This window comes from Ostrea edulis, chromosome 3 (genome assembly GCF_947568905.1).
Source record: "Ostrea edulis chromosome 3, xbOstEdul1.1, whole genome shotgun sequence".
Taxonomy (NCBI): Eukaryota; Metazoa; Mollusca; class Bivalvia; order Ostreida; family Ostreidae; genus Ostrea; species Ostrea edulis.
In genome coordinates this window covers 74,658,975-74,678,550 of record NC_079166.1, presented here as the reverse complement: position 1 = coordinate 74,678,550, position 19,576 = coordinate 74,658,975, and the positions used below count along the sequence as shown (strand labels likewise).

Here is a 19,576-nt window from a genome sequence, read left to right as displayed (position 1 = left end):
TACTTATGCATGCATTCATATTTATAAACGCGGGTATTATCTATTTATTCATACTTCATATCAAAAGCAACCTGAGAGCAACGTACGCTTGTAAATCTGTAGTAGGAAACATCCCAATATCACTCTTACTGTAAGTATACACTCACAATACATAGGCGTCTCAACATAACCTTTATACATCAGAGGACGTGGAATCAGGAATGGTAACCATTGAAATAATGAATTTCTACTTTACAGCATGCGTTTAAAGGGTTTGGAACATTAATGGATATGGCTTTGCAATATTTCAAAGTGATAATTGCTGCCAGTGCATGCCTTTCAGATGTTAAGGTAGGCTTGAATACGCTATACAGTTTTGATCTTAACAAATTGTTTGATTGTCATTTTGTGTGTGTAAAGTTAATTAAACTCTAATTCAACGTAACGAAAAGATAATAATGATGCTGATGATGACGATGAAACATCCAATAATAATATAAATTGAATGTGTGAAAATATTTCCAGATATTGGTCATAGGAAAGGAATGCACAGAATCCGAATCAACTGCGAAGGCTGTCCAAGTTTGCCCCAAAACAGCTGCAGAGTGGGCGACTGCAGCATCAAAGAAAGGTTGTCATAACATGAAAAACAGCTGCGGGTCATTTGAGTACCACTGTGTGATTAATGCCTGGCAGAATGAGACAATAGAAGTGTGTTCTACAGTCATAAATATTGTAGGTAAGAAACACTTTCAAATGATTTTTGAAATGGTCATTATTTTCATCTTGCCATCTTTGAAATCACACTGCATTTATACCTGAAGGTAAAGAGCAATATCTCCTTATAGGAAACGTCTGTGCAGAATACAGTTTTGGTGGACGTAGAATCCAGCGCAATAGTAATACAAAGTGCGCAACATGTCCACCTGTTTATAAATCAAATGAAAGTTACAAATGTACGTACAAAATAACGTTTACATTTTGACCTTAAAATATTTGCTACAGTACATCTTAAAACATAATTCAAATGTATTTTACAAAGAAAACATTTCAAGTATTTGAAAAACGCGAAATGTATTTGAAGACACAAGTGTTGTTATGTGTAGGTTATTATAAAAATTTTATACTTTCAGATTCAGAATGTTATAGTCAAGCCTATCAACGTCGAAATGCAGTGAGACCTAATATCAGCACGTCTTCTAAAGTATATACGACAAACGAGGGTATAATCTTAACATCGTCACCAGTCCTTGTTCATATCCAGACAGGGCTTGCGTCAGAGTCACAGCTCGCCCCTAACATTAATCACACAAACGCAGAAAATCAAAATCTGGAGTCATCCCCCGAAAATACGTAATTATGTTTCTGTTTAACGAAGTGAAAGAAAACACATCCAGCATGGCCATGCTGTATTTATCATCTTTTTGACATATCTTATTCATTGTGTTAGATATTATCATGTAATGTGAACTTCATGTTTACAGGGTTCTACTTGGTTTGGGTATATCCGTGGCTATAACAGTTATCATCCTTTGCCTGATATTAGTTGCATACAGATTTTGCAAAGATAGAGACAGTTGTTCCTTGAAAGGTATCAACATATTATACGCACTTTCATCTGCATTTCTTATCTGTAGAGAATGCTTGTGATGTTCAAGGCATAATAAATATAACTAGCCAGTACTTTTAACAATTTCAGGTATTTTTTCATCCCTGTTCAAAACAAAGTACGGTAAGTCACCCTAATCTTTTTACCCGTTTCCCTTTATCGAGACATGTTTCTGTTCAATCCCATATTTCATGACGTAATACAGAACTGTGACTTGTGCTGTGTACCTTCAGAATCTCAAACATCACGGCAGACAAACATCGATGTTGAAGATGATGAAGTGAAACTTAAAGACGAGAGGTTCACAGAAGAACATCCATTGACAGTAGATGTAGTCTGAGTGATATCGTAAAGGATGTGTATGTTGAGTGAATAATGAAATATCAAAATGAAATGATTAATGGCAGCTTAATATTAATTAATTATAATGACAGTTAAACCTGATTGACAACTGGCAGATGATGATTGACTGACTAATGGCGGGTTGAAATTGACAATGAAAGATACATTTTAAGACTATGTTCCATATTATAAAGTTTTGGATTGACTAACTGATGTGAAATAGAGATTGAATAACTGATGTTAGATATCTTTAGTGAATGATGCTACAAATTGATTGAGTTATGTTAGAAAAGATTGATTGAGAGATGTTAGAGATTAACTGAGTGAGTTTAGAAGAACTTGACTTAGTGATGTTCGATATTGACTGAGTGATGTTAGAGATTGACAGGGTGATGTTCGAGATTGACTGAGTGATGTTAGAGGTTGACTGAGTAATGTTAGAGATTGACTGAGTAATTTTAGAGATTGACTGAGTAATGTTAGAGATTGACTGTGTGATGTTAGAGATTGACTGAGTAATGTTAGAGATTGACTGAGTAATGTTAGAGATTGACTGAGTGATGTTAGAGATTGACTGAGTAATGCTAGAAATTGACTGAGTGATATTAGAGATTGATGGAGTTATTTTAGAGATTGATTGAGTGATTTGAGAGATTGACTGAGTGATGTTAGAGATTGACTGAGTAATGTTAGAGATTGACTGAGTAATGTTAGAGATTGACTGAGTGATGTTAGAGATTGTCTGAGTGATGTTAGAGATTGACTGAGTAATGTTAGAGATATACTGAGTGATTTTAGAGATTGACTGAGTGATGTTAGAGATTGACTGAGTGATGTTAGAGGTTGACTGGGTGATGTTAGAGATTGACTGAGTGATGTTAGAGGTTGTCTGAGTGATGTTAGAGATTGACTGAGTAATGTTAGATATTGACTGAGTGATGTTAGAGATTGACTGAGTGATGTTAGAGATTGACTGAGTGATGTTAAATAGAGATGTTTTGACTGATGTTCGATGAATGTTTGACTAAGGGATAGTATACTATTGATAGATCAAACATTTTGAGTGTTGGCAGCAATATTTCATGTCATTGCGTTTTTACCATTTACCTGTTTGCAACTATCCATTTTGTTACACCTGCTTATTTGTTCTTTAACGTGGAAACATGCACCAGTGCCATATTTTGTTAAAATAAATGAACTGCAAATTGAAACTATATTATGTATCAGTCTTTGATATTGTGCTATGAAGTCTTTCAGTTACTAGACAGACATATGGGGCTTTTTTCTCTGGTATGTTCTATTCTTGGTAATTGCATATTCAAAAATGATGGACCTTGCGTACATGGTTCCTATGAAGGCAATCTTGTTCAGAATTGCTTCAGATGCTTGCGTTCTTGGTCAGTGATCATTTTGAATTTGAAGGCATCTGAATTCCTTTTATATACATGTATATAATTATATGTTCCATACAGATTAAAGTCGAATACATGAGTTCCAGGTTACAAAGTCCACGCTTTGCCGTTGAGCTATCGTGGCGAGTATACGACCAATGAATGCACAATCTCTAAATGAAATGTGTTTCAATGATGTAAAGCATTGCCATACAAAGTCTTGTATATTCAAAATAATAACACAATTATGATGTTTCGCTCTGTTTCTTATTGTTCCTCTGAAATACATTGCCAAAGCCCAAATGTTAATTCTGGATAGAAGATAATTCCTTTCTATAGCTGAGCCAACACCCTCTACACACACCTCACAAGGTTTTCTGCCATCATAAATAAGTTGATATGTATATACGTTTATAATTATATTTTGGTGTAATATATATTCAACTAGTAGCCAGAAAATCCCCCACTGCATTTTTACCCGCCTTGATACCAAATTATTAAGAACCCAATTCTGTAGAATTGACCCTGGATTTTTAATATAAGCTATATTCTTAAAAGATTAAAGACCATTGCTGAAGTATTATATGCATATTTAAAACATTATGAAATATAACTAAAAACAAAAGTTTAAAAATGTAAAGTTAATTAAGCTATATAATCTACTGGTTCTGAAGAAATTGGAGGGGTGTGCAAGTTTGTTTAGCTGCTTTAAATATAAGATGCAAAACACGGTGATACAGGATGCTGAGTCTGAATTTAAATGATGTCAAACAAAATAATATATGTAACCAAAAGCTATTCTAAAACATCAGTAACCGTTGTAGAATCTCTATCTGTCTTCACCTATCTACATTGTACATTATGAATGAACTTATATTCAATGCACAATACGCATCAAATCATTCTGATCATACAAGCATTTGCGTGATTGAATCTTGGAGATTTGTTAATATGAAACCTATATGCAAATGAATGATTTCAAATAAAAAGAAATCTAAAGAATGAATCATTCACTTTGACAAACCATTTCGCTATGCTTTAAAAATAACTTTTCTTTATGTGTTGCTTCTTTCTCAATGCACTCAGAGAGGTACAAAACGAAAGCAGTACAGCGAATGTTCAGTTTGCAATTTGATACTATGTATATTGTAACGTTGTTTTGTCGTTGCATTTTATGTCCTGTTTTCATTTAAGCCAATTGAGCGCAAACGAATTACCCGACAAATCCAAGACAATTATGACTCATATAGCGCCGACCCAATTCACAATACATGTCCCTGATATCAAGTTTGATCATATATATTAAAACACAGATTTAATTATAATCAATATGTGTCATCCAGGGTACCACAAAGAAAAAACGGAGTTCAAAAATCAGTTTTGCGAGTAAAGGATGAGAAAAATTCAATCAAATATTGAATATTGATATAAGAAATTTACGAGGATTGAAATGGAAACAAGCAGAACAAATTGTGAATGTCGCACATATTCATAGCTGTTTGATATTGCAAAACTAAAAAACACACTGCTTGTCCTATAATTATATCTGATGTTACCCTATACATAATACATATCCTCCTGTGGATGGGTACTCCCAAAATATATATTTCGGAGTGATCTGGTGGTTTTTTCTTCTTCTGAAAATATGACTGTCTTTATTGGTAAGAAGCCAAACATAACTAGCCATAATTACTTGCATACCTAAGACTACGTAGAACATATAACATAAAGGTTATACATATCTTATCTCAACACTTAAGAATGTCAATGTAAAATAGGTCATGTGTTTTATATAAAACTAGAGACAATGTTGGGATTTGGACCATTTCAACCCATCCAAGTTTCAGAACTGCGTATATTTTTATATAGGTTGACACCTCCAACGTGTTTCCTTTGCTACAGAACAATGCTGTAGGTTCTATACATTTGAATTATCAGCTTGTTCAGTAAGGTTGCGTTTTTGACAACGAATAACTCTGTTTACCTGATCAGAAGAACCATTTCACTATGCGTTAAAAATAAGTTTACTTTGTGTGTTGCTCTTTTCTCAATACAATCAAAGAGGTACGAAACGACACCTTTACGGCGAATCTTCAGTTCGGAATTTTATATTATGTATACTGTAAAGTTGTTTTGTCCTTGGTGTTGCATTGTATGTGATCGGTCGACAGTGGATCTTTACTCTTCCTAGGAACCTGATCCCATCTCTGGTGTGTTCAGGGGTCCGTGTTTGCCAAACTTTTGTATTGCTATTTCCTTATATGAGTTAAGAGACTGGTCACTGTTCGTTATATTTTTTAAAAGATATTTTAATCCTCATTTATCTTCCTATCATTAATTGAGATAATTAGCCTATTTTAGATCAAAACGTGGTCGATGGTGTTGCTATTATCACTATTTTTTAATAAATGGAGGAATGTACGTGTTTGTAGAAAATTGGGAATTCACCTAGATATAGAAATGGTTTGTTTGTCATATAGTTTAAATGCCTTTCCTACATGTATTTGGCATGGGGTTTTATTGCATAGACGTGTTAGTGAGGTATGCTTAGTATGGCGTGTAAAGACTGGTTATTCACGCTGCACAAGCAAGTGACGTTATTGCTATTGTCTTGAACGACTGCGTAGGTCAAGATTTGCAACACTTCGCAAAAGCATTTAAATTTTTCAAAGACGCATCAATGCGAAAATGTAATAAAGTTAATTAATGTACATTTTGATGAGGTATAATTTTCATGAAAAGTTATTTTCATAAAAAGTCTATGAATCTGATGTGAAAGACGAATTAGAATGTGATCATGTTGTTTCATAAGATTTCCATGAACTTTCCCTTTGAAATACATACATTGGAATAAGATAGAAGTAAATTTACACTGTCAATATCGATAGGACATTATACCAATCTGAAGTTTTCATTTGTGTCTGGATTATGTTATGGGGGTTGCCGTTTGTCAATCAATCTCCATCGAACAAGTAATATAGTCTTCTTTATTCTTATCATCATCTTATATGTTGTCGGCTATTGAGACGTCAGTTATGTAATGCATGCATTTTACACATTACAAATAATACCACTCAAACGATATGAAATTGATTAGTATATACTTTGGGGAAATAAATAACATTTTCATTCTAGCTCATTCAGTAAAAATATGAACGTCGAAATTTCCGTAAAGTCATTTCAGGTTTAAAACACTATTTGTGCTTCTATGTCTTCTGATTTTGTAAAATGAATGAATTCAAAGCATTGCTATCACATTCAACTTTTATTTTTAGCTCAAAAGCACGTGCCTTCTACAGCTATCTTCATTGGGCCCATATTATTTTTGGTATATGTTGGTATATGTGTGTTTCTCAGATTGTAGTTAGTGACTACATCACTTACCCACTTATCTGCATCATTCAATGTTTTACTGTGCTAGTTATTTGATATAATACGTATGTGCTGAATCAAAAAGCGTAATAAAAATGTACTTCTGTGTACTTTGATATTGATAAAATCCTTTTAAATCCTTAAACTGATCTCTCAGAGATTCCATGGTGTAATATATGCGTCCTTTTTTGTCAGCACTGCACTTGACAATTTATATCTCATAACAAGCAATTTAAATCCCATGGTTCGCACAGTGCATTCATGAATGGGTTCTTTGGCTTTACATGACAGTATTCAATAACAGATAAGGACTGTTTGTGGGATAGATATGCACATGAAATGTACCTTGTTGTATCGACTAATAAAATTACAATACCTATCTAATGTAATCCTGATTACATTAAAGATTACGCATCTATCTGCTAACGTAATCCACATTCAATGGATATCATCTGTAATGTCAACCGCTAATGTTATACCGGTCTGTTGAATGGTTCAGTCCAATAAACTAAGTTTGGAGATTTTTACATCCTCAGTCTCTTTTGGTTATGATTCTTATAATGATAGTGGTTGTTATAATTGTAACTGATATTCATAACTGATATTTTAAGGTACTCCTTCGTCAGCTGCTTTCTGTTATTCTTTTAATTTTTCTCCTTTGTTTCTTTTTCGAATTTCCCGTTGTACAGCCCCCCCCCCCCCCCCCCCCCGGTTTGTTTTTGCTTTTACAAATACGTGTATTAATATGTGTATTGTGAACCCATAGTTTCCAATCATAATGAAGAACTTGAACGTATACGGTAAAAAGTTAAATGCTTACAGTGGTGTGATATTGCATTTCAGTAAACCTGAGTCCATTGGAACTCAAAAAGGCACCGATAACCCTTCATAGATTTCAACACAATTTCTTTCGTGTAATTCTAATTGTACCCATTTGTTAATATGAAAGGTTTATAGAATGGGAAATTTACTCGTGTCAAACTGCACATCCATTAATGTGACACCAAATATAAGAGACTCCATTTTTACATTTAGGGTTTGGAAAATTCTAAAACCTTTTTGGTTGGTTGGTTGTATATTGTTTAATGTCCCTCTCAATATTCCCTTTTTCAAATAGAGACGTCTTTGAATGCCGGAGAAGGGCTGGTAAATCTAGGTCTATACTCTCCTCTTCCGGTATTTGGGCAGGTAGAAATCTTAATTGTGTCGCACCTTCTGTGTCACAAGGCCTCAGTTTTTTTTTGCGGAATCTCGTCCCACGGACCGCCCCATTTAGTTGTCTCTTACGACAATCAAGGGGGAAATGATGACCTATTCTTATCTATATATTTTACTGATAAATGACAATATTATTTATTTGTTTTGAACGATAAAAAAGATTGGGGACCTAAGTCAAGTCCCCAAACTTTTTGAAGCCCCCACTTTAAGACTTGCGTATCTGTAGCAGGTCCCCAATATGGCAGAATCACACACGCACGCACACACACACACGCACACACACACACACACACAGACAGATAGATAGAAAGACATATATATACTTTGTTAACCTGATCAGAACAACCATTTTTTATGCTTTGAAAATAACTTCACTTTGTGTGTTGCTTTTTTCTCAAAACAATCAAAGAGGTACGAAACGACACCAGTACAGCGAATGTTCAGTTCGAAATTTTATCTTATGTATACTGTAAAGTTGTTTTGTCATTGGCGTTGCATTGTGTGTGACCAATCGACAGGGGATGTTTACTCTTCCTAGGCACCTGATCCCACCTCTGGTGTGTCCAGGGGTCTGTGTTTCCCCAACTATTTATTTTGTATTGCTTATTTCCTTATATGAGTTATGAGACGGATCAATGTTCGTTATTTCCACCTTCCATGCATTATATTTTAAAAATAGATTTCAATGTTCATTTATCTTCCTATCATTGCTTGATATAATTAGCCTGCTTAAGATCAAAACTAGTTCAATGGTGTTGCTATATCACGGTTCTTTACGTACATGTAATTGAGAAATTTACGTGTTTGCAGAATATCGGGAAATCACCTTGATATACAAGTGATACGTTTGTCATACAGTCTAAATGACTTTGCTACATGCATTAAGCATGGGGTTTTATTGGTATTTCATAGAATTCTTAATGAGGTATGCTTAGTATGGCGTGTAAAGACTGGTTATTAACGCTGGCACAAGAAAGTGACGTTATTGCTATTGTCGTGAGCGTCTATGTAGGTCAAAATTTGCAACATTTTGCATATGCAAGTACATTTTCAAAAGGACGCATCGTTGCGAAATTTTAAAAAAAAGTTAAACAATGTACACGTTGATGAGGTTTTATTTTCATGAAAAGTTATTTTCAGAGAAACTCTATGAAATTCATGTGAAAGACGAAATGAATGTGACCATGTTGTTTCATAATATTTCCATCGAATTTTCCCTATGAAATACATACATTGAAATCCGCTAGAAGCAAATTTACACTGTCAATATCGATACGACATGATAAATATGTACAAGTTTTCATTTGTGCTTAGATTATGCTATGGGACTTGCCGTTTGCCAATCAATCTCCATCGAACAAGTAATAGTCTTCTTTATTCTTCTCATTATCTTATATGTTGTCGGCTATTGATAAGTTGGTTATCTAATGCATGCATTTTACATATTACAAATAATATCACTCAAACGACATGAAATCGATTAGTACATACTTTGAGGATATTCCTTACATTTTTTTTTTTTACCTCATTCAGTAACAATCTGAATGTCATAATTTCCACGTGAAGTCGTTTCAGGTTTAAAACACTAGATGTGCTTCTATGTGTTCTGATTTTGTAAAATGAATTAATTCAAAGCATTGCTACCACATTCAGCTTTTAGTTTTAGCTCGATAGCACGTGCCTTCTACAGATATCTTCATTGGGCCCATGCTATTTTTTGTATATGTTGGTATATGTATGTTTTCCCAGTTTCTTGCTAGCGACTACATCACTTACCCACTTATCCGCATCATTCATCGATTTACTATGCTGGTTATTTGATATAATACGTATGTGCTGAATCAAAAAGCGTAATAAAAATGTACTTCTGTGTACTTTGATCTTGATAAAAAATTTAAGTGATCTCTCAGAGATAGCATTTTGTAATATGTGCACCCTTTTTTGTCAGCACTGCACTTGACAATTCATATCTCATAACAAACAATTTAAATCCACTGGTTCGCATAGTACATTCATGAATGGGTTATTTGGCTTTACGTGACAATGTTCAATAACAGATAGGGACTGTTTGTGGCATAGAGATGCACATGAAATGTACCTTGTTGTACCTACTAATAAAGTTACAATACCTATCTAATATAATCCTGATTACATTAAAGGTTACGCATGTACGCATGTAATCCACCTCCAATGGATATCATCTGCAATGTGAACCGCTAATGTAATACCGGTCTGCTGAATGGTTCAATCCAATAAACTAAGTTTCGGAGATTTTTATATCATCAGGTTTTTTTTTTTTAATTATGATTCTCATAATAATAGTGGTTGTAATAATCATAACTGATTCATCACTGATATTTTAACGTACTCCTTCGTCAGCTTCTTTCTGTTATTCTTGTAACTTTTGTCCTTTCTTTCGTTTTCGTTTTTCCGTATGTACACCTTTTTTGGACAATTACGTGAATTGTAAACCCATATTTTCCAATCGTAACGAGGAATTGGAACGTATATCGTAGAAAGTTAAATGTTTACAGTTGTGTCATATTGCATTTCAGTAAACCTGAGTTAAAAGCACCAGATCCCTTTGGGACTCATAAAGGTTCCGTTAACCGTTCATAGATTTCAACACGTTTTCTTTCGTGTAATTTTAACTGTACACATTTGTTACGATGAGAAGTTTATAGAATGGAAACTATACTCGTGTCAAACTGCACAGGCGTTAATTTGACACCAAGAATAAGATACTACATTTCTACATTTACGGTTTGGAAAGTTCTAAAACATTTTGGTTGGTTGATTATACATTGTTTAATGTCCATCTCGAGAATATCTTTTATCTAATCGAGACGTCATTAATGCCAGAGAAGGGCTGCTAAATCTAGGCATATGCTCTGTTCTTACGGTCTTTGGGCAGGTAGAAATCTTAATCGTGTCACACCTGCTGTGTCACAGGGCTTCAGTTTTTTGCAATCTCGTCCGACGGACTACCCAATTTAGTTGTATATTACTACAAGCAAGAACCGAAGAACTATTCTAATCTATGGACGTTGCATGTGACATTCCAAAACCTATGTTTATTTGTTGTGATTTGTTAGTGATGTTTGCCACCGATCTCCAATCTTATTAAAGTTTTTTCTTATCAATTGTTTTCGTGCTGACAAGAAATGACTTCAACAGACAATCAATTGTGTTGAGTTTACACAGCTAGTATCTCTCCTGCAAGTTTCACTTTAACAGCTTAAGCCAAAAACATTGCAGAGTCAAAAATGTAGCGTGGATGGGTATGGTTGGGTGAATAACCCCGAACCAGAAATAAATTTTACAAAGGAAATCATATGAATATGTGGGCAAATAATTTATCTATGATATAACGTAGGGAAGTTTTGAGTGATCTAAGGCCCATTATTGAGATACTAATGACAGGAAAGATACGTAGAACCAATAGAATCACTACAAAACCAATACCTTACTAAGAAATAATAGAATATCTATGATCGAGGTTTTTCATTGGAAGTATCATCATAATAGTGATTGTTATCAGAGGAAAATGAGTAAAATGTATCTCTTAAGTTCAGTTTGATAATAGAATAATAAAATAAAGATGTATTACATTTGCAGTTGACATTGCACATGGCATCTACATCATCAACTACTTGTGTGATCCATTGAAAAGGGGTTAAATTATATAATGTAACTATCAAACTCGCACAGGTAATGTTAACAGGCTACATTAAGAAGCGAAGAGTACATTTGTCGGTGTTACAATGCCGTATATAAATACCCCGCCACATGCGTTTAAATCATGAATGAAATTCTTTGGGTTTTCCTTGGCCTACATTTAATGTCAACAGTGACCCAATAATGGAGAAATATAGCAGATCATGTCTCTGTTGAAGTCATGCATTCCTGTACAATACATCAACTAAAATACAATTGTATGGTGCGATGTTTCCTTTATCTGATGATGACGATACCAGTGAACAATAAATAAATGCGATAATGATAGTTAAATACAAATGTTCCGCAACATAACACGACAGCTCAACTGTTCACCAGTTCAGGTAATGTTTACCGTTGTTGTTTTTAAAATAAACACATAAGAAACGCAAAGAAATTTTGAATTAATTTTTGATAAGCTTCTAAAACCTATGTCACAATATCGTATTTCTATTCACAACGGTACCAAGAAAATAGACTGATACTTCAAAGGAGCCTGGCTTTTCAATTTGTCCCAAAAGGAAACACAGGTGACAGACAAGGATAACAGAGACCAGTAACTCTGACAGCTAGATTAAAACTCAAGCGAAAGTGAGGGCATTCAGCAATCAAATATATGACATTTTATGTGGGTTGTTTCCTCTATATTAATCTAATTTTGTTGAGACTACCTTATAGTCATTGCAATACATCATACATTTTGAAATTTTGGATATGTACATTTGAGAAAGAATTGATCTCTACTTAGATCTTTCGTTTTCATACACATGTAGTCTTTTTCCACAGCATATCTGTGCTTTGGTTTGTATGTTACTTTGAGCATAGTTCTAAAATTATCTATTCCTGTTTTTTTTAACTCAAAATGATATATGCAATCATAAGATAGGAACACCACTTTGCTGTCCTCAAAAATTGTATTTGTGATATTATACAGTTCTAGCTACACAAATTGACAGTCAATTTATGCTGAGGGATTTTAAAAACGCAACCATGGGTAATTTCTTTTCTTATTTTTTATTTCATTTATTTGGAACATATCGTTTCTCTGATATGCACAATGTAATCTCTGATAAGTAAACTCTGAATTTTTCCTACGGGGATCCTGATTATTTTAGGTCCTCAGCACCCCTCAGTGCTTGTCATAAGAGGCGACTAAATGAAACCGTAAAATATGAGATTCTTTGTCAAAACAGCTCTGGTGCGATAAAATCCATCCCAGCTTGCGTGAAACTAATCTACCATCTCTCTCTCCCTCTTTAAGTAACTATATGAACAAACCAGCGAACAAACAAATAAATGAAACCTTTGTGTTCTGTCCCAAAATAACCTACATATAGAATTTCCGTTCAATCTGTTCAAAACACCCGAGTGACAATCGAAAATAGTTCGTTATGATTACAGCTTAATGCACTTTGAACTCGCAATGAAGAGATTTTATGTTACGGAAAGCACATGCCAGGAACAAATGTAACCCACATATCCGTTCACAAACATCAGAAATATTGCAGATTTGTTGGAAATTGTGCATAGCTTGCAGCGCTTTGAGCTCTCATTTCATTGATGAAGAGGCATGTCAGAGGGTCACTTGTAATCTACATATATAATTTCAACCGATTAAGTCAAACAACACCAGGGATATGAGTGCGGACAGACAGACAAACAGACTTAATGAAAACTATGTACCACCATATAAGAGGGGGTTCAATAAGATAACTTATGTGTAATCTACCCTAAAAAGTCAATGAAATATTGGCGGGAGACGATTTAGGACGGTTGACGATTTGAGGAGTACTATAGTACATCCCAAATCGTTGCCCCAAATGATGGTGCAATGTTTCTCAAATCGTCGCCCTGGATTATATATATATATATATATATATATATATATATATATATATATATATGTATATATATAAGATGACCTTATTTTTCTACAGAAAAACAAAACAGATTATATATATATATATATATATATATATATATATATATATATATGTATATATATATGTCTATATATATATATATATATATATATATATATATAATCTGCTTTGTTTTTCTGTAGAAAAATAAGGTCATCTTAGTACATGTATTTATGTATCTCCCCGATACAAGAGTTTGATCCACTCCGCTCCATATAAACAAAGGTAGTGGATTTCAAACATCAGCCTCACACTTGAAAGTGTTTTTACAATAAGGTTTTAATAAAAGAAATAGGTAACCGCATACCTGTATTTGATTACATCACATCTGATAATAACTGTTTAAAAAAACTGCCTTTCTACAAAATTCATAAAATCATTGGGATGTTTTGAAAATCTCATTTTAATTAAAGCACAAAACCCATTTGAGAAGGATATGTAGAATCGAACCAGTGATGATGCATCCATCAGATAGAAATTAAATGTTCTCACTGGTGTACCTATTCAAAATGGCTTGCACATTGTACCAGGTGATTTCTTTCGTCAGAAAATGCAAGTTACACTTGGTTTGAGTGTGGTTGGTATATCCTGAAAGGAGTACATTTATCAAAGGTTTTATATTTCATGGCTAACTACCAAGATACAAGGAATAAATGGCAAATATTAAATCTCAAGTATCCGTTTCTTTGTTTGGAAGACATTCCATACTTTATGATTTTATCTAAACGAGCATTTTAACAATGTTAAGTGAGAAATCGGTGGCCTTTCTTCCATCTGTTAGCATATGATAGAGTATATGGGTCATAAAATTGTACAACGATTGATGACTTGTATTTTTACGTTCCTCACGAGTCCATATTCCGACATATATTGAAATTATCTGACGAGCTGGCTCTTGTGTTAATATTGTTTTTACCACACCGCGTCATATTCTAGTCCTTTTACAAAAATAACGCTCTGCTGTATTAGACCTGCCTATCTTACTGACGGTATGATTGTGCACCGATACATACCTTTACAATAATAAGTGTGTACTCTGAAAAGATAATAAAATGCGCACCTGGGACAAAACGTAAACTACTGAATGATGATATTACGAAAACATTCTTACAGACATTTTAAATGTTATACGTTATTCCGATATGCTATGGAAGCAGAAATTTTGTATATTTTTCGTTTATTGACGACACACTTTATACATAAATTTGGAGTCGGCCGGGTATTCCCATGACTCACAATAAAGATCCCCAGATCTCTACTTATGCATGCATTCATATTTATAAACAGATGTATTATCTATATATGCATACATCATATTAAAAGCAACCGGAGAGCAACGTACCCTTGCATATCTGTTTAGGAAACATCCCAATACAACTCTTACTGTAAGTATCCACTCACAATACATAGGCATCATATCATAACCTTTATACATCAAATGACGGGAAATCAGGAATGGTAACCATTGAGATAATGAATTTCTACTTTACAGCATGCGTTTAGAGGGTTTGGAACATTAATGGATATGGCTTTGCAATATTTCAAAGTGATAATCGCTGCCACTGCATGCCTTTTCGATGTTAAGGTAGAATTCAATACGCTATAAAGTTTTGATTTTTGCATATTGTTTGATTGTCATTTTGTCTGCATTAAGTTCATTAAACTTTAATTCAACGAAATGAAAAGATAATAACGATGCTGATGATGACGATTAAAAATCAAATAATAATCTAAATTGAATGTGTGAAATTATTTTAAGGTATTGGTCATGGGAGAGGAATGCACAGAATCGCAATCAACTGTGGAGGCTGTCCAAGTTTGCCCCAAAACAGCTGCAGAGTGGGCGACTGCGGCATCAAAGAAAGGTTGTCATAACATCAAAAACAGCTGCGGGTCATTTGAGTACCACTGTGTGATTAATGCCTGGCAGAATGAGACAATAGAAGTGTGTTCTAAAGTTATAAATATTGTAGGTAAGAAACACTTTCAAATGAATTTTTTTTAAAATGTCATTTTCATCTTGCCATCTTTGAAATCACACAAAAATTATAACTGAAGGTAAAGTAACAATATCTCCTTATAGGAAACGTCTGTGCAGAATACAGTTTTGGTGGACGTAGAATCCAACGCAACAGGGATACAAAGTGCGCTACATGTCCCTCTGTTTACAAATCAAATGAAACTTACATATGTACGTTCAAAATAACGCTTACATGTTGACCTTAAAATCTTTGCTATCTTAAAATTTCATTGAAATGCATTTTCTTTGTAATTTACACAGCAGATATTTCAAGTATTAGAAACACGCGAAATGTATTTCAAGACACTGATGTAGTTATATGTAGGGTGCTATAACCATTTTATACTTACAGATTCAGAATGTTACAGCCAAGCCCATCAACGTCGAAAGACAGTAAGACCTAATATCAGCTCGTCATCTAGAGTATATACGACAAACGAGAGTATAATCTTGACATCGTCACCAGTGTATGTCGATATCCAGGCAGGGCTGACGTCAGAGTTAAAGATCGCCCCTAACGTTAACCATACCAACGCAGAAAATCAAAAGCTGGAATCATCCTACAGACATGCGTAATTATTTTTCTGTTTAACGAAGTTAAAGATAACACATCCAGCATGGACATGCAGTATTTATCATCTTTTTGACAGATGTTATTCATCGTGTTAGGTATTGTCATGTGATGTGGACTTCATGTTTACAGAGTTCTACTTGGTGTGGGCATAACCGGGGCTATAACAGTTATCATCCTTTGCCTGGTATTAGTTGTATACAGATTTTGCAAAGATAGAGAATATTGTTCCTTGAAAGGTATGAACATATTATACGCACTTTCATCTGAATTTCTTGTCTGTAGATAATGCTTGTGATGGTCAAGGCATAATGAACATAACTAGCCAGTACTTTTTAACAATTTCAGGTATTTTTTTAACCCTGTTCAAAACAAAATACGGTAAGTCACCCTAGTCCCTATTATGTTTTCCTCTATCGCGATATGTTTCCTGACGTAATGCAAAACTGTGTTTTGTGTTGTGTACCTTCAGAATCTCAGACACCAAGGCAGACAGTCATCGATGTTGAAGATAATGGAGGCAAACTTGAAGACGAGAGGTTCACAGAAGAACATCCATTGACAGTAGATGTAGTCTGAGTGATATAGTAAAGGATGTGCATGTTGAGTGAATAATGGAATATCAAAATAAACTGATTAACAACAACTTAAGATTGACTAATTAATGGCAGTTAAACATGACTGACTAATGGCAGATGACGATTTACTGACTAATGGCGGGTTGAAATTGAAATTGACAATGAAGGACAAATTTAAAGATTATGTACAATATCATAAAGTTTTGGATTGACTGATTGGTGTCAAGTAGATATTGACTACCTGATATTAGATAGGTTTAGTGAATGATGTTACAGATTTCCTGAGTGAGGTTAAATAAAGATTGACTGAGTGATGTTAGAGATTGATTGAGTCATTTTAAAAAAAAAACTTGACTTAGTGATGTTCGATATTGACTGAGTATTGTTAAAGATTGACAATGTGATGTTACAGATTAACTGTGTGATGTTAGAGATTGACTGTGTGATGTTAGAGATTGACTGTGTGATGTTAAAGATTGACTGAGTGATGTTAGTGATTGACTGAGTAATGTTAGATATTGACTGAGTGATTTTAGAGGTTGACCGAGTGATGTTAGAGATTGAGTAATGCTAGAGATTGACTGAGTGATGTTAAAGATTGACTATGTGATGTTACAGATTAACTGTGTGATGTTAGAGATTGACTGTGTGATGTTAGAGATTGACTGTGTGATGTTAAAGATTGACTGAGTGATGTTAGTGATTGACTGAGTAATGTTAGATATTGACTGAGTGATTTTAGAGATTGACTGAGTGATGTTAGAGATTGAGTAATGTTAGAGATTGACTAAGTGATGTTAAAGTTTGACTGAGTGATCTTAGAGATTGGCTGAGTGATGTTAGAGATTGACTGAGTGATGTTAGAGATTGACTGAGTGATGTTAGAGATTGACCGAGTGATGTTAGAGATTGACCGTGTGATGTTAGAGATTGACTGTGTGATGTTATAGATTGACTGAGTGATGTTAGAGATTGACTGAGTGATGTTAAATAGAGATTTTAATGACTGGTGTTCGAAGAATGTTTGACTAAGGGATAATATACTAATGATAGATCAAAATTTTGACTGGTGACAGCAATATTTCGTGTCTTTGCATTTTTTACCACTTACCTGTTTGAAGCTATCCATTTTGCTACACCTGTTTTTTGGGGGTTTTTTTTGTTAATCTTTAACGTGGAAAAAATGTACCAGTACCATATTGTGTTAAAATAAATGAACTGAAAATTGAAACTATATTATGTATCAGTCTTTGATATTGTGCTATGAAGTCTTTCAGTTACTAGACAGATATACGGGGCTTTTTTTCTCGGGCATGTTCTATTCTTGGTAATTGCATATTCAACAATGATGGACCTTGCGTACATGGTTCCTATGAAGACAATGTTGTTCAGAATTGCTTCATATGCTTGCATTGACCTGTACGTTCTTGGTCAGTGATTAATTTGAATTTGAAGTCATATGAATTCCTTATAGGGGATGCTTACTCCTCCTAGGCACCTCCGGTGTGTCCAGGGGTCCGTGTTTCCCAACTATCTATTTTGTATTGCTTATTTTCAATAAGCAATTGCTTATTTTCGGATTTCAAACATTTCGGTTGAGCATCACTGAAGAGACATTATTTGTCGAAATGCGCATCTGGTGCATCAAAATTGGTACCGTATAAGTTTTACATTATAGGAGTTATGAGATTGATCATTGTTCGTTATCTTCACCTTGCATGTATATAAATATATGTTCCATACAGATTAAACTCGAACACATGAGCCCCAGGTCACAAAGTGTACACTTTGCCGCTGAGCTATCGTGGCGAGTATACGACTAATGAATGCACAATCTATAAATAAAATGTGTTTTAATGATATAAATCAGTGCCATACAAAGTCTTGTATTTTCAAAATAATAACACAATTATTACTTTTCACCCCTTTTCTTATTGTTCCTCTGAAATATATTGCCAAATTCCAAATGTGAATTCTGAATAGAAGATAATTCCTTTCCCAAGCTGAGTAATGCACGGTGATTTTGGATGCTTAATCCGAATCTAAATGTTGTTTGAAAACTATTCTAAAACATCAGTAACCGTTGTAGAATCCCTAATTGTCCTCACCTATCTGCATTGTACATTATGAATGAACCTATATTCAATGCACAATACGCATCAAATCATTCGGATGATACAAGCATTTGCGTGATTGGATCTTAAGGGTTTGTTTGTAAGAAACCTATATGTAAATGAATGATTTCAAATAAAAAGAAATCTAAAGAATAAATCATTTATTGTGATAAACTATTTCGTTATGTTTTAAAAATAACTATTGTTTGTGCGTTGCTTCTTTCTCAATACAATCAAACAGGTGCGAAACGACACCAGTACAACGAATGTTCAGTTTGTAATTTGATATTATGTATATTGTAACGTTGTTTTGTCGTTGCATTTTATGTGCTGTTTTCATTTAAGCCAATTTAGGGCAAACGAATTACCCGACAAATCCACGACAATTATGACTCATACAGCGCCGACCCAATTCACAATACATGTCCCTGATATCAAGTTTGATCATATCTATTACAGCACAGATTTAATTATGATGAATGTGTGCCATCCAGGGTACAGCATAGAATAAACAACCGGATTTCAAAAATCAGTTTTGCGAGAAAAGGATGAGAAAATTTTGAATCTTGATATAAGAAATTTACGAGCATTGAAATGGAAACAAGCAGAAGAAATGGTGACTATCGCACCTATTCATAGCAGTTTGATATTGCAAAAAAAAACACCGCTGCATGTCCAGTAATTATATTTGATGTTACCCAATATATATCCTCCGGTATCTAGAACTTAATGTGTATTGGTAC

The 19,576-nt window shown here is 34.1% G+C and overlaps 2 protein-coding genes across 5 annotated transcripts in view; both read left to right on the top strand.

Moving 5' to 3' along the window:
* Window positions 1-19,576, top strand: part of LOC125674690 (uncharacterized) — a 90,544-nt gene continuing 70,968 nt past the window's right edge. Inside the window, exons 1-8 of one of the 4 annotated variants that reach the window (XR_008801245.1) lie at window positions 1-130; window positions 238-330; window positions 505-718; window positions 828-935; window positions 1,113-1,332; window positions 1,464-1,570; window positions 1,679-1,711; window positions 1,822-2,781. Coding sequence is in view for 2 of the 4 variants with exons in the window: in XM_056158935.1 (XP_056014910.1) it covers window positions 265-330; window positions 505-718; window positions 804-935; window positions 1,113-1,332; window positions 1,464-1,570; window positions 1,679-1,711; window positions 1,822-1,928 (879 nt within the window). In the remaining 2 variants the exon portion in view is untranslated. Of the gene's footprint in view, window positions 131-237; window positions 331-504; window positions 719-803; window positions 936-1,112; window positions 1,333-1,463; window positions 1,571-1,678; window positions 1,712-1,821; window positions 3,147-19,576 lie in introns of those variants that run through there. The other 3 variants (XM_056158936.1, XR_008801246.1, XM_056158935.1) reach the window with 3 other exon arrangements.
* Window positions 14,591-18,893, top strand: LOC130052838 (uncharacterized). The gene is made up of 8 exons (XM_056158939.1): window positions 14,591-14,935; window positions 15,043-15,135; window positions 15,310-15,523; window positions 15,634-15,741; window positions 15,923-16,142; window positions 16,274-16,380; window positions 16,490-16,522; window positions 16,614-18,893. The coding sequence occupies exons 2-8, from the start codon at window positions 15,070-15,072 to the stop codon at window positions 16,718-16,720; spliced, it is 855 nt and encodes a 284-aa protein (XP_056014914.1). The 5' UTR covers window positions 14,591-14,935; window positions 15,043-15,069; the 3' UTR covers window positions 16,721-18,893.

Excerpts from the sequence above, each read along its gene's own strand:
- LOC130052838 (XM_056158939.1), top strand. The coding sequence starts at position 15,070 with ATGGATATGGCTTTGCAATATTTCAAAGTGATAATCGCTGCCACTGCA. Across the intron at positions 16,381-16,489 it reads AGAATATTGTTCCTTGAAAG|GTATTTTTTTAACCCTGTTC; the intron begins GTATGAACATAT and ends TAACAATTTCAG. Across the intron at positions 16,523-16,613 it reads CCTGTTCAAAACAAAATACG|AATCTCAGACACCAAGGCAG; the intron begins GTAAGTCACCCT and ends GTGTACCTTCAG.